This window comes from Primulina huaijiensis, chromosome 14 (genome assembly GCF_012295235.1).
Source record: "Primulina huaijiensis isolate GDHJ02 chromosome 14, ASM1229523v2, whole genome shotgun sequence".
NCBI classification, from domain to species: domain Eukaryota; kingdom Viridiplantae; phylum Streptophyta; class Magnoliopsida; order Lamiales; family Gesneriaceae; genus Primulina; species Primulina huaijiensis.
In genome coordinates this window covers 16,689,783-16,705,507 of record NC_133319.1, presented here as the reverse complement: position 1 = coordinate 16,705,507, position 15,725 = coordinate 16,689,783, and the positions used below count along the sequence as shown (strand labels likewise).

At 38.1% G+C, this 15,725-nt stretch overlaps 2 protein-coding genes across 2 annotated transcripts; one reads left to right on the top strand and one right to left on the bottom strand.

The window, feature by feature from the left end:
- Positions 1 to 618, top strand: LOC140958037 (uncharacterized). The gene has a single exon (XM_073415438.1). The coding sequence runs from the start codon at positions 1 to 3 to the stop codon at positions 616 to 618; it is 618 nt and encodes a 205-aa protein (XP_073271539.1).
- Positions 619 to 4,220: 3,602 nt separating this feature from the next.
- Positions 4,221 to 9,355, bottom strand: LOC140956983 (PWWP domain-containing protein 1-like). Its single transcript, XM_073414001.1, has 2 exons — positions 8,037 to 9,355; positions 4,221 to 6,643 (listed from the first exon to the last, which is right to left on the bottom strand). Exons 1-2 carry the CDS (start codon positions 9,112 to 9,114, stop codon positions 4,503 to 4,505), a joined length of 3,219 nt encoding a protein of 1,072 aa, XP_073270102.1. The 5' UTR covers positions 9,115 to 9,355; the 3' UTR covers positions 4,221 to 4,502.
- Positions 9,356 to 15,725: the final 6,370 nt, after the last annotated feature.

The following is a 15,725-nucleotide window of genomic DNA, read 5'->3' as shown; positions in this document are numbered from 1 at the left end:
ATGGCTACTCGTAACTCGCTTTCAATCATTCTCGATCAAAACAAGTTGATTGGCCCTAACTATAATGACTCGTTTCTAAATTTAAAGATTGTTCTAAACTCGGAAAAGATTACGCATGTGCTTGGTAAGAAGCCACCGAAGGAAGCAACTTCGAACGTCAGTCAGACTGAGTTGGCTAAGCATGAGAAATGGTGGGATCATGATCTTCAAGCTAAAAGCTACATGTCAGCTTCTATGTCGAACGAACTTCAGAGGAGGTTCGACGAGGCGGTGAATGCTTCTGACATTCACCTTCATCTGAAAGAATTGTATGTTGTACAAACTTGTTCAGAGAGACATGTTACTGTTAAAGAACTCATGACTACACGCTTGCGAGATGGGACTTCGCTCCATGAGCATGGTGTTAGGATGATTAGGCTCATTGAGAAGTTGGTGGGACTCGACGTGGTTATTTCTAGTGAGCTCTCGACTGATATTCTCTTGCTGTCAACGTCCTCCTCGTTAGATGGATTTGTGGTTAATTTTAATAAGAATAAGCTCGAGGCCATCCTTGAAAAGTTGGTCAACATGCTTACTATTTATGAGGTCACAATCAAGAAAAAAAACATGTTCTTCTAGTGGGCTCATCGTCTGGTACGAAAAAGGGAGCCTTCAGCTAAACTGCTCAGTGGACAAGATTTTAGTTGCCAGCCTACCAGTCCAACTGATCAATAGACGAAACCCAACTACCAGCTGAAATTGATAAGATAAGTGGAGCTTAATCATCAGAAGTGTCGCCGCTTCATTGCCATATCAAATCAAAGAAAATGATCAATGCGGTTCAGCATCAGTTGTGTTCAGTCTGAGTCAGCTCGACCAGTTAGACTGCACAAAGATCAAGTCCAAGTCAAATCAACTGCTCCTCTGGCAAAAAGACTCAAAATCACTGTACCATTCAAAGCTTTCAAGGCGACCAGTTGTTAGTATATCTAGTTCTATTATGTGTAAACTGACTGATACTTGATGTATTTAAAAATTTGATATTGTTGTAGCATTTTTCCCTTACAATATTTGGTGTGCTCTAATGTATAAAAGAGAACGCTTATTTGATTAAATAAACATCATGTTCATCTAGTTAAGTCATCATATAACTGAACTGTTATCTTAAGATTTGTTGCCTAAACTACTTGAATGATAAAAGGCTGTTAAATTCATTTTGAGCGTAGATCATTTTATTTTCGAATAAAGGAGATTTTATTTCAGTTATTGAGGATGAGCTTTCTTATATCTCGAACTGAAATATTATCTTTTTACTCAGTTTCTAAATCAGCTGTTGAGGGGGAGTTTTTTTTAAAAAAAGATCCCTCAAGCTGAAAAATGTTTTTAAACTAGTTGTTAATTCAGTTCTTGAGGGGGAGCTTTTTAATCCCTCGAACTGAAAGATTTCTTTTATAATTTTTAAATGTTTTTAATTCTCAGGGGGAGAATCAGTTTTTTTTTTAAAAAAATAAAAAAATATCCCTTTAATTGCTCAAGTTTTGTGATCATAAAAAAGTAGTAGATTGTTGGAACATTTCATGTTCGCAATCTTGATTTTGATATTAACAAAACTGGTTATTTTGTTTCCAATGATTTATTGTAATGCGCAGGAAGCTGGGACTGATCAGGTCTGATAAGTTAATTGAGCCAAAACTGAAGCTATCAAGACGCAACTGAAAGTACCAGCTGATTGCCCAAACTGAATCAGCTCAACTGGCATATCAAAGAACAGTTCAGATGATGTCCAGCTGATAGGTGGTTCAACAGGAGAACTTCAGAAGCCCGACCAGCTGATGAAGAACTCAACTGATGAAGAGCTCAGCTGATCAGTTCAACTGAAAGAGTGAAATCAGTTCAACTGACGAGTCAACTGATTTCACCAGCCCAACTGAAGATCGTTTCATATGACCAGTTAGGAGCATCAGTTAGGAATCAATCAGTTGCAAATCAAGACAAGCTTATCTAAAGTGGATTCCAGCTACGCACAAGGGTACAAAGCATCTGTATTATTGATAGTACAATAATGAATGTTGCAGCAAAGCATAAAGCCAAAATGTTCCAGAAGACTGTCGGAAAAGTCGAGACACAAATTTCAAGGAACACGTTCAAGCTGCAACGGATAAAATAATTGAGTCTCATTGTACGATCAAACCTTCCCGCCTATAAATAGAAGATCAGTGAAGATCAAAGTAGAAGTTAGTAAAAAGAAGAGATGACACGCTTACTGCTTATCAACTTACAAGAAGCAATCAGCCCAGAGGGAATACACAAAGTCATATCAGCTTAGCTTAGAAGCTCTTTTCCCTCAGTGTGTGAGAACACCTTTCCAGTGTATTCATTGTTCAGTTCTCACACACACTCACTCACCACCACCACTCAAATACAGTCTTGCACAAAGACATTAAACTTGTGTATGTAGTCTTTGACACACAGACGTTAAACAAGTGTTGGCTGGGACAGTGGGTAAGTCCTAAGCTGGGTGGGTTTGTACAAGGTGTTGTATAAATCAAAGTCTTCTAGTGAATCCTATCCTAGGTGGTAGAAGGGGTGACGTAGGAGTAGTTGAAGTCTTCGAACATCCATAAACATATCTTGTGTATTTTCCTGTTTAACTATTGTTTTCAAACTGATTTGATCAGTTAGAGCATCCGTCAGTTCAGCTTTAACCATAACTGAACTGATATATGGTAGAACTGATCTCCTGCTCTTCAGTTATTCAGATTACGCAAGTTAAAAGGCTTTCAAATATAGCAGCTTTCTTCACGAAAGATTACTTCGAGTATTTTTCGCTTGATATTTTAACCAAACTCGATTTAATTCATCGGTGTTAACATTCTTAGAACGCGAGCTATTGCAGCTCTTTGAGAATATTGTGTTTGAAGCACCTCTGGTGCCCCGCACACGATCCTTCAGATATTAAATTCAAGGAGTTGAATTTATGATATCTAAAATTTGGAGAGAATAAATTCAAGGAGTTAAATTTATAAAATTTGATAATTTAATTATTAAACTCAAAAATTGAGTTTATTAAATATTAAATTAAATATAGTGGGAATTATGTTTAATGGACTTGTAGGAATACAAGTCCAACATACTAAATAATTAAAGTTATTAATGGACTTTGATTAATTAATTAAACTAGTTCAAACCCATTAATTTTAATTAAGATATCTAAATTTATATCGATGGAAATTAGGTCATGCATTGATAATAAAAGGAAATGAGGCACAAACCCTAGCCTCCATAAGACTTGCAATTTTTGAAAACTGCCTCTCCATATTCTCTCATGATTTCGGTAATCTCTTGAATAAAAATAAGGTATTGAGCCTCTGCTTGATTTTTCTTCTCCAACGTAAAACTTCTTCAAAATTTCTAGTGCAATTTTGAAAAGGAAAAGATATTCCAGTCGTGGACCGGATTAGGAGATCGAAGAAATGAGTTCTTGAAGAAAGTTCGTACGGATTTACAACAAGAGCTTTATCCGCTAATACCGGAGTAGTTGGAGCCAAATAAAAATTGTTCACTAAAGGTATATACTAAACATCATATGAATGTTTATTCAATTTAAATCATACTAGTGTCTAAATATTTTGATTGTCTGGAAAAAAAATTTAAAACTTTGGCTGCGATTTGGACACGAGAAAAACGATAACCCAATAGATAGTTCAAAATTAAAGTTTATGTTATATTATAAACGCTATAAAAACATTTTATTTTATTGATGATTTATGTTATATTATAAATGTTTTTATGATGGTGGATCTTATTTTTATATAGATTTGAATCTTATAGTAATTTAATGTGATCTATACAGCAAGCCTAAAACAACTGTTCATAATTATAGTTGTGTAAGAAAAATAAACCGAAAGAAATTAGAGAATATACAATGTTTCAAGTATAGTTTTTGTAAATGTTTTCATCTTTATTAACTTTTTTTAAAAGATATTTGTTGATTTTTGGACGATTGAGTGTAATTTTTGGGGTAAAGTAATTTACTTTGAGAATTTATACTGAATTTGTGATATCAATGTTTTTAATGTTTACATGTATAATGACATTTATTTCTAATATCTAGTTAAAAAATAAACAGTTTACAATGTTTATTGGAAAAAAAACAAACAAACGAACAGGAAAGACCATTTCCCTTAGTAAAGCATTTTGGTAGCAGCCAAGCACATGTCAAGGTACCAAAACACAAATGCTAAAGAGCGAGAATGCATGCATGTATTACAGCCGCAGATTACAAATATTCAACATATGTAAGTCGAATCAAAGCATTACACCACGGAAGAAATTAAATCCGCTCAACCATCACCTCCAGCACCTATTCTTTCAATCAACTCAACCATCTCCTCCAGCACCGTCTCTAACCCATTTGATCGATCATATGTCTGCTGTAGCGCCTCGACATTCACTAGTTAGGTTTCTTCTTAAAGCCCCCGTTTGGTAAAAAAAAATTTCTTAAAAACTATCAATCACCGAATCTAAAGTGCACGGTAAGGCGCATAGCCTAAAACCCGAGTCAAATTGCTAACCACGTCGCTGCATTTGTTTAGGAGATTAAGCATCTCTTGTGAAATGTCATTGTTTAAATGTGGTCGAGTGTGGGAAGGATACAGTCTAGCCGATGCTTGTTCGGACATATTAATAGGTAATTTATGAAATGGAGTAGGTGGTGGAGGAACAATAAACTTTGACAAGTTCTTACTATTAACATCCACTGAATACGAAGAAGATGAAGTGGCCTCGGGAAAAGATGCATCGTAGTTGTCAACGTTCTTATTCCCGCTAAGAAGTTGCTTGTTATTACTGCTTTCCTCGCCATCCAAGACAAATTTAACACGCCCGCCTCTGCCAACACCATTTCCACCTTCGTCGATAGAGGGCTTCTTGAGGCAGGACTTGAGCTGCCCCGGGTGCGGAGTAAACTGTGCAGAGGCTATCCTCTGCTCGAGAGAAGGATCTCGAGATTGTGAGGTGCCAACTGTTGACGGGTCTTCCCTCTGAATCTTTGCTGATTCTGCTTCTGCTGCTTCGGCCAACATGTCCCTGAGGTAGCATCTGACATTTGTGCTTCCAAATAAGTTGCCACTTGCATTGACAAACTTCAAAGCAGCTTCTGCGTCAGCCATGTATCTATACACAAGACGACATGTATAAGACTTCCAGAAGATCCTAGTGGCTGAGTGATCCATTGGCCCAAAACGAGCAAATCTTGCCCTCAGCTGTGCACCGGACGGAAGCCCTGCACCTGATGGAAACTTCATGACTAACATAGTCGGATTAGGAACTTTTCCAGACTGCTCTTTTTTCTTGCTTGATTCTAGCAAAGCAGCTTTCAGCGTTGAAGGCACATTTTTGGCAGCGACTTCTTTCGCTTCTGTCCTCTGGGATTCAGCAGGCCTCTGTAATGGCTTCTTTTCTATCGCAAATAATTTACCATCCTCGGACTTCCTCATTTTCTTAATATCTTCCAATTCATTAATCTTCTTTGGCTTAGTTCTATCTTCCAAGTCACCTACCATCTTCTTTTTCTTAACGATTTCCATGTCACGGACCTTCATTCTCTTAACTTCCTCCAAGTCATCGAACCTCTTTCTCTTAAGGTCTTGTGTGTCACCTATCTTGATTTTTTTCTTGATGCCTTCCGGACGATCCAACAGATCACGCTTTTTCCCACTTTTGGTTGAATTGCCAGGCCTGCCTGCAGATTTCACAGGTTTCATACTCATGTCATCGGTCCCATCAACAGGGACAACCAAAACATTAGCCGTGGATGATAATTTACTGGCGCGAGCTTCACTTGCTTCATCACTCTCAGTTGGCGCCAAAACCAAGCTCTTCTGATAAACAAGAGACCGGAATTTTAGGAAAACCGAAAGGACATTGCCTGGACAACTCCTGTCCATGCCATGGAAGGGATTGAGAGCAAGAGCATAAAGATCTTTCAGTAGAATTAATAGCTCTATATTCTGAGAGTCGAATTGTGCTTCCACTTGAGAAGAGGTTGAGCCCACAACACTATCCTTCGGACAGTCAAGCTGGCAATTATTATCAACAGTTGGAACATGCAGTGCCAGAGTTCCTGAAACTTTCTCAATTGTGACTCCACTATCACCAAGGGTAACAGGTAACTGCACAAAGCCAGCACAGGCTTTAGTGCTTATTTCTTTCTTAATCTTTTTCTTTTTCTTCTCAACCAGGTCTGTGTGCTCAGAACCTAGATTCACCAAGGGTTGCTTGCGTACCTTCACTTTTTTTGTTGCAGAATTGAAAAGTTTCTCGGAACATTCTGAAGGTTTTATGTCGCTTACCACGGACGTTGAATATCTCATAGGTTGATGCTGACTATCCGCACACGCAGACTCATAATTTTGGTGCATGTTGTCTCCTATGCCAGAGTATATTACTCTCTCAGAAACCCCAGATCCATCAACCAAAAGGGGATTACCCGTAGTGCCTGCTTGGCCAACAAGTAATTTCTTGGGCTTCTTGGATGTAGGTTCATCTCGGCGTTTGAATTGATATTTGTCCTTCTCCATTTGATCTTTCCCTTTTCGAGGTCTTACAGAATTATTCTGCTTACTAAGACCTTCAGCAACCACCAGCCAACCACTCAGAGGAGCTGCATATTGGCATACGAGTAAGATGAAATACAACAGCAAAAAAGAATAAACATTACAAAAATACTGATAACATGTCAACAAGCAAGGAGATTTCACTCACATACAAATCATATATGTAGCGTCGAAGGCACACAAAGTTGAAGAATCATCTTAATTTTGCTCTGAAAAAGAATCCAACAACATTTATGCAAATCAACAGAACAAATTTTGATGAAACAATTTGCCTAAAAAATAGGATGGTAAAAAATTGCTTGAAAGGAACACCTATCCCTTGACATCACTCAATGAGCGAGTTTTACAGTATTTTTCTCATATTTCTGTTGAAAATTACAGTTTGAAATTGTGGCAAATAAAAAATTTATTTTCTGGTAAAGATTAAAATAGGGAAGTGCAAGTAACTGCTAAAAGAGAAATTTTACTGACACAATTTCGTTTTTGTAAATATTCTAAAGATGAATTAAAGGAAAGATCAGGAAATACCAGCCCACACATGATTTACCTTGCTTCTTTTACAATATAGGAGAAACAAGTACAAGTATACAAGTCAGGGTAAGTGGCATAACTCATTCAATAGCACTTAATCGGCTGCTTTGACAAATTAAATCGTAATTTCTAGCCAACATAGTGATGGACCAACACGCACCACGTCTTTACGACATATATCAAAAACTAAAATAGGTTTGTTTGAATGAACAAATAATCAATAATAAACAAAAATTCTGAACAAACTTAAAATAATTTACCAATTCAACCTCATGTCTTTTTTTTAATATTATTTATAGTTTTGTAACAGTGAAGTCGAACTAGAATGAACCATCATTTCCCAAGTCACTACCATATAGTAAACATATTTAGCTGTTTTTCCAAAGCAAACAACGTTGAATATTCTTTAACACTAGCCTTAATCCAATTTAATGTGACTGTTCATATTCTTGAAATGTAATATCCACCGTATTTTTTGGTTCCCAAACAAAGGATACTTGGCCTAGGTCAAATTCTGGAGTAATCTCGATTTAAATTAATTACTGCGTTCTTTATCTGAAAACTTGATTCAAGCCATAATAATTGTACAAAAAATAATTGTACTAATCGATATGAACCATTTCACAAACGTAACCACAACGAGAATGAAATAATTGTTAGATTACTTCAAGAACATTTGGTTTTTTAAAATTCCAACAAACATATTGTTCCAGAGTTTAAAATAAAATCTTCTATTTCAACTCTACAATCAAATTGGCCCAGCTCAACCGTATAAGATATCATATCCAACAATTCTTTTCAGGCTAAGTCGTACATCTTGCCCTTATCGTATCATCAACAAAAAATGGACCAGAGGTTTCACCCTGCGTAGCCCAAACCTAAACAATAAAACATCATTTCATGGAATACCTTTAGATGGATCCAGAGTCATTGGAGCAGTAGGCCGCTGAGGGCGCTCTGGTGTAGTTCCGAAGGCCTGTGCATATGTCTCGTCAAACTCCTCAAACAGTGATTTTCTACATGCCAAAGCTGTGGCCTTGTTCTTGATAAATTCAATGGTTAAATGCTCGTTCCTTGGCTTTATGGCCAATTGTTGCATGAAAGAAAGCATTTCCCTTGGCTGGAAAGCATCTCTTGCTTTATTAATCTGAACTGAAGAATAAATCCCTGGCTCATCCCCCACCCCAATGTCCACTAAATACTCACCCTCAAAAGCAGAGGGCCAGAAATTGAATTCATTTCTACATCTGCAGGCTAAACCCAAATTCCGTCTTCTTGAAAACTCATCCATTGCTTCTTCCACAGCGATTAAAAATGACCGCAAATTAGTTTGGCGGGACTTCTCAGCAAAGTTCTGCTCAAAAGGAACTAACTCGGCGGGGAGGAACCAGCCGTAGCTACTATCCCCAAAAAATGCTACCAACACATGACCCTCGCGCTTGCTTTTCCGAACAGAAACCGATGCATACTTCTCATTATATATATGTCCGGGCCACCAGGGATGCGATTTCACTTTCCCCCACACCATATCACCGACCTCGTACCCATATCCAACAGCGCCACCATTATCCTTAGCTGCAAACTCGTCGAAATCCGACAACATAGAATCATAAACCTCTACAACACCTCTACGTTTCTTCTTATTTTCCAATTTAACATCCTGTAAATCGGTTCTATTTCTATTCGTTTCCATTTCCCAAATAGACGAACTGGGATGAATCTCCAGAGCTTCAACACCTACACTAGTTTCCTCCTCCTTTTTCACATCCGAAACCCTACCTTCATTCCTAGCATTAGAAACCCCTGTCTCATTTGATTTATTCGAGTCCGCGAGCAAAACCCTAGTCGCTTCTTCAGTGGAAAACACTGAATGGCGACCCAATCTGCCAGTGGTATCATTTCCGCCGTCAAAGTTCGGAGAGATGCCGCGCCCTTGCTCAACCTCAGCATCCTTTCTGTCCGACGATGATTCGAGTTCAGAGCTCATCACGTAAATCAAACCAAACACCACCACTCGATCCCAATCGCAAATCACCCTTAAAAATTGAGTGCAAACGAGAACTAAATGTATGATTTTTCGAATCGAGGGGAGCTGAGCAGAGTCGATAAACAGAAGCTGAACCCTCTAGAATCGAAATTATGGTATAAATTCTGGTCGGTCGTGTAGGTTTTGTTCGGGTTGAAGTAAGTGTGTTATAAAAAATTCTCAACCTGAACTCAAACCAATTCGAGCTGTCCAATCAACTCGATTTGATTTTTATGGTTATTATTTAATATTATTTATAAAATTCAAAATATTTTACAAAATAAATATTACATGTTTAAAATTTTAAAATTTATAATATTAATATACAATAAAAGATTTTCAAACATAAAAAATAACTTAATCATTTCAAATTCCACTTCTCGATCTTTTCATATTTTTCTCAATGGTCAAATTAACAATATATTAAATAAAATTGACAGCTTTTTATTAAAATTAATTTGCCAAATTTCAACCAACTTATTTTTCATTGTTTGTATCAATAACAACATTATAATTATTAATAATCGATGGTAACATTATTTGATCTAATATCGGAATTTATGGGGAAAAAATTTCATATATATTTTAGATCGAACCCAACCTCACCCGACATATATTTTCGGGTTAGATTTGGATCTAATTCGAACATGAAAACCCCCAGCCATAACCTAAATGAAAGGGTTATAATAAGGTAATATCACCCTACTTGTTGAAATGGATTTTTAACTTTTTTATAAGTTGATTGCTTAAAAAATAAAATGAATCGTTTTTATAAAATGTTATGGTATATATTACATGTTAGCAATATTGTATATAAATTTAAAAATATATCTCAAATTTTAGTTGTGAAGTCGCGGGCCAAAGAAGGCGGGGTGAAAACGTCCACTGTTTAAAAATGCTACTAATTTTTTTTTAACAAGCTAAATCTCGACAATTACATGAATTGTGCATACATGCAACACTGCTGAAAATATCACCTTTCAAAAATAATCATCATCATCTATCGGATGAAAACACTTCAGATTTAAAAATATAAAACAATAACGAGCGAGTAAAAATCCTGATAACCAAAAAAAATAATAAAATGAATGAGTAAAAATATTCATATCCTATCCTGACTCAAAACATGATGTGCGGAAAAAAATAAGGTCCTTGGGTTCGCGTGCGCACATCCAACTCTGTCTACTCAGACTTCGACACCTCCAGCCTCCTCATCAACAANTTTCAAAAATAATAATAATCATCTATCGGATGAAAACACATCAGATTTAAAAATATAAAACAATAACGAGCGAGTAAAAATCCTGATAACAAAAAAAAAATAATAAAATGAATGAGTAAAAATATTCATATCCTATCCTGACTCAAAACATGATGTGCGGAAAAAAATAAGGTCCTTGGGTTCGCGTGCGCACATCCAACTCTGTCTACTCAGACTTCGACACCTCCAGCCTCCTCATCAACAAACTCACCTGCATCATTCACATCCAGTGAGTCTAAAGACTCAACACATCTATAACGTTATATCAAATACATATATATAACATGTAACAGTGAAAAATATTGTAAGCAACATAAATTTCATGAACATAAAAGCATATCGTAAACATGTCATATAAAATCATAACGTGTCAAAACATGTCTCACCATAACATCATATACGTATACATTTCTTTTAATTGAATTTGATTCATTAGTTGTGACTTTTGCATCAGCTCTATTGTATCAGCTCTATTCGATAGATCCATCTAATATAACTGTGGTATCCGGTGACGGGGACATCAGCGACATCATTACCCGTCCACTGAGCCTTGGCCTCAGCTCATAATATCTCATATAATCGTATTATTCAAAACCAACTCTCGTCCTTCAAAACGTGTCATCATATTCATCACTTAATAAAATCATACATATACGTAAATTTTCCTTAAAATCAAGCATGCTTCGTATTTCATAGTTTCATAAAAATCATGTTCGTGATACATAAACATTTAAAAATAACATGTCAACTTGTGATCAGGGCGCTGCCAGAACTAAAAACTCTACTCGGGTTCAAAATAACCATTTTGTACCTAGAAACCCAAAATGACCATTTTACCCCTGGACCTCAAAATTTGACCCGAAACTTACCAAACTCCTTAAAACACCTCCAAACATTTTTAGAAATATTTCTTAGACGTAAACTCGAGCCCGTATCAAAACTTAATTGTTTCATTTTGAAATTTGGACCGGGGTCCCAGTTTTAACCCGACCCGAATCAACCCGAAATTTAACCAAATCTTTCCCAACTCAAACCATGACTTAACCCTACTTGACCAGCCCCTAAACCAATTATTTCAGACCCTTTATGACCCCCCAACCATAAACGAAAGTTGCTGGAATTTAGTTGCACAAACAAGCCTTAACCTAGTCGCGACTTTGGACCGAACCAACGACCCTACACCTAACCTGCTTGGGCCAACCCCAAACCAGCCCCTCCTAGACCACCCTAGGATCCTCTTGGGCTAACCATCCCAAGGACTCAGCCTCATGCACGCTGCAAGACTTACACACTCGCTAGTCATCGAAAGAACACCCCCGCGGCTACCCCAGCGTCCACGCGCACGATCGGCTTCATGACAAAATTCTGTGGTGTTCGAGCCACCTTAGACCATGTCTCAGACCCACCAGGATCTGGTTCATGGTTAGGGATGGTCCTTGCACTGCCGGTTCGCTAATATCCACCGATCTAACCAAAACAAGCCCTACTCGAACCATTCACGCCTAGCTACCCTTCCACTCGGCCACACCGTGACTCCAGCTCCTAAATCCTTTGATCCTTGACATGTTCAGCTTCCTAGCACGTAGACCAATAGCCATCTTACACAACAAATCAAGAAAAGCGTGAGTTGAATGCATTATGAGCAAACCGAAAGCATGAACAGGCTCTTGTGGTCAGTGAAAATCCCGCACTTCTTCCCATACAGATAATGTCTCCAAATCTTCAAAGCGAATACCACTGTCGCTAGCTCGAGGTCATGAGTTGGATAATTCTTCTCATGGACCTTCAACTGTCATGATGCATAAGCTATAACTCTATCATGCTGCATCAACACTGCACTCAAACCAAGCTTCGAAGCATCTGTATATATCTCAAAATGTCCCTTCTCCGATGGCATAGCTAAAACTGGCGTTGAGTTCAGTGCCTGCTTCAGCCTGTCAAAACTCTCCTGGCACTCCGGTCCCCAAATAAACTTTACATTCTTCTTCGTCAAAATGGTCATATGCACCGCAATAGAAGAGAAGCCCTGAATAAACTTCCTGTAATATCCAGCCAATCCCAAGAAACTGCGGATCTCTGTCACACTCTTAGGCACCGACCAATATCAGACTGCCTCAACCTTGCTAGGATCAACCTTCACTCCATCTCGGGATACAATGTGACCCAAGAATGTCACTCTGTCAAGCCAGAACTTGCACTTACTGAACTTGGCATACAGAAGCCTCTCTTGCAAAGTCTGAAGTACGGTCCTCAGATGTTGATTGTGCTCCTCTCTGCTCTTCAAATAGATCAGGATGTTTTCAATGAAAAATATGACGAACTGATCCAAATATGACTGAAACACGCGATTCATGAGGTCCATGAAGATCTCTGACGCGTTTGTCAAACCGAAGGGCATAACGAAAAACTATAGTGCCCATAACGCGTCCTGAATGTCGTCTTATGCACGTCAGACTCTCTTACTTTCATCTGATGGTATCCAGATCGGAGATCTATCTTCGAGAATACTGATGCTCCCTGAAGCTGATCAAATAAATCCTCGATCATGGGCAGTGGATACTTGTTCTTAACCGTGACACGGTTCAGCTCCATGTAGTCAATACAAAGCCGCATGCTGCCATCCTTCTTCTTAACAAACAGTACCGGTGCGCCCCATGGAGAAAAGCTAGGGCGAATAAAACTCATATCTAGAAAGTTCTGAATCTGATCCTTCAGTTTTTTCATCTATTTAGGTGCTAGAAGATAGGGTACCTTAGATATCGACACTTTACCTGGCATGAGCTCGATAGAAAAGTCCACCTCCCTGTCCGGTAGAATGCCTGAAACGTCGTCTAGGAAAACACTGGGGAAGTCCTTGACCGCTTCGACCTCCTCTAGCCTCTAACTGACTGGCTCTGACACTGACACAATACTAGTCAAAAACGCCTGGCAGCCTCTCCTCATGAGTTTCCTCGCACATATGCAAGAAATGATGTGCGGCATCTGTTGATGTCTGGATACCTCAAACACAAACGGCTTTGTAACGACCCATTACAGGCCCAGTGGACCGCCCATATGGCCCACTGCCCCGATCGACCCAAGGCTATCCCGATCTTGGTCTCCCTCAAAGGGGCCTTTTCCCTCACGGGCTTGATCGGGATAGCCTTGGGTCGATCGGGGCAGTGGGCCGTATGGGTGGTCCATTGGGCCTGTAATGGGTCGTTACAATAAAAAGCTAAATGTAACCCTCTGACCCGAATTCATAAAATAACAGCGGAATTTAAAATTTTTTTTTTCTTGAAGGAAAGAAGGTTTAAAATACATTTCCATATAGTCAAAAGTATACACATGATCAATCAAATGATACAACAAAAACAAAATATCATTTTTATGATCATGTCCAAAATGCTATCAAAATAATCTTTCCTTCCTCCATCTCTATATGCATATGACTCCAGCCTCAATCAACGTCCCGGCTCATCGCTCTTATCTGCATCACATGAAATAACTGAAATGAGTATAAAACTCAGCAAGTGGAACTCTTACATAGCAATGTACATATCACACTCTGGAAACATGGCTTTGAAAACATTAAATACCATCAACTCTGAAACATGAATATCATAGAATGAATAACAATAACGATGGTATTTCTCTTTTCTCTGTTGGATTGATATCTATATAGTAACTCTGTCTCTGTACCTATATCCCATCGATATACATCGATAACTCTGAGGGATATAAGCCTATGGTCGTTGATCAACTAATTGCATGCAATCTCTGACTATGTATCTATCAATCCAATAAAACATTTGAATTCTCTCTTTGGCATTAAAACAAACACTTTGAAGACTCTATTTTCTTTTGTATTCCCTTTAACATAATTGAGACATAAGAATGTCTCTAATATACAACAAGGTGTATTAATACATAGCATGAATCAAATGGAAGGGAATAACACTTTAAAACCATTGAAACACAATACATATATTATCATGTGAGCACAAGGAAATGAATTCCACTTACAACACTTGGAACCTTGAATCTATACCCTTGGTACACAACCTACAACAATAAACCATAATTTGCACCATCAATAACCCAATAATCACAAACTCATACCATTAAATTCATAAAACCAACACCATCAACAAACCCATGATTTCTCCCAACACCAAAACCAAGAATAAACTATACCACAAGCTTACCTTAGCTCCTTGAACTCACAAGAACCTTGATCACACTTCAATAATCCAACAAGTAGCTTGAATCAAAGAAAGGAAATGAAACCCTAACCTCCCCTTGAGAGAAAGAACCGAGAAAATGGGCGAAGAAATGAGAAAAATGAACCAACTCTTGTATCACTTAAATCTCAAAAACGCGCTTCTACTATTCATGCACTGCCGGTGCGCTACATACCTCACTGCGGGTGCGGTGTGCCTTCGGCACCTCAACCAAATTTCTGAAATCGACGACCGCGGGTGCGGTACCTATCCCACCGCGGGTGCGTTGTCTCTTCGGCAATTCCACAAATTCTGCAATAAAGACCGCGGGTGCGGTTTGCTCTCGGCCAAAACAAATATATGCAACAAAAATCGAATCGCAACGCTGATACAACACAACTACCCATCAACTAATATCAAAAATACCACAAAACAATAATAACTAACAATACTATGACCCATAATCACAACTCTTAACATCTAAAGCAAACTTAATCTTAACCAAATAATCCATAAACATACAAAATCTTAAACTGTACCGTTCACCAGGCTTGGATATTACAGGCTTACTGCTGGAAGATCGGACAGATACTGACCTCCATCGAAAATCTATGATAGCTCCGTTAGAAGAAAGCCAATCCATACCCAGAAAAATATCAAACTCCAGCAACGGTAGCACAATCAAGTTTGCCTGCACCGCATTTTTCTGTAAGTGAAGCTCCAATCTCTTCACAATCTGAGAAGTAAACATTTGATCTCCGGATGGAATCGATACTCTGAATCCCAAATCCATGGCCTCCGGTATGATTCCTAGTCGATTGACGAAAGATTCGGATATAAACGAATGTGTAGCTCCGGAATCTAGCAATGCATACGTGGCTACGCCTGAAATATATATCCTTCATGCAACAAAACATACCATCAAATCTGATCGCTTTGAAACTTAAGAAATTTTTCCATCAGAATTCATCCCAAAATCCTCGAATTTCACCCCAAATATCTTGTAAATTACAGTTTGGCCCTACAATTTTTCGAAAATTGCATTTTGACCCCAAAATTTTTTCGAATTTTAGCCCAAATAAACCTTAAAACTCTCGAAAACTAAGAGT

Excerpts from the sequence above, each read along its gene's own strand:
- LOC140958037 (XM_073415438.1), top strand. The coding sequence starts at position 1 with ATGGCTACTCGTAACTCGCTTTCAATCATTCTCGATCAAAACAAGTTG.
- LOC140956983 (XM_073414001.1), bottom strand. The coding sequence starts at position 9,114 with ATGAGCTCTGAACTCGAATCATCGTCGGACAGAAAGGATGCTGAGGTT. Across the intron at positions 6,644-8,036 it reads GACTCTGGATCCATCTAAAG|CTCCTCTGAGTGGTTGGCTG; the intron begins GTATTCCATGAA and ends GCCAATATGCAG.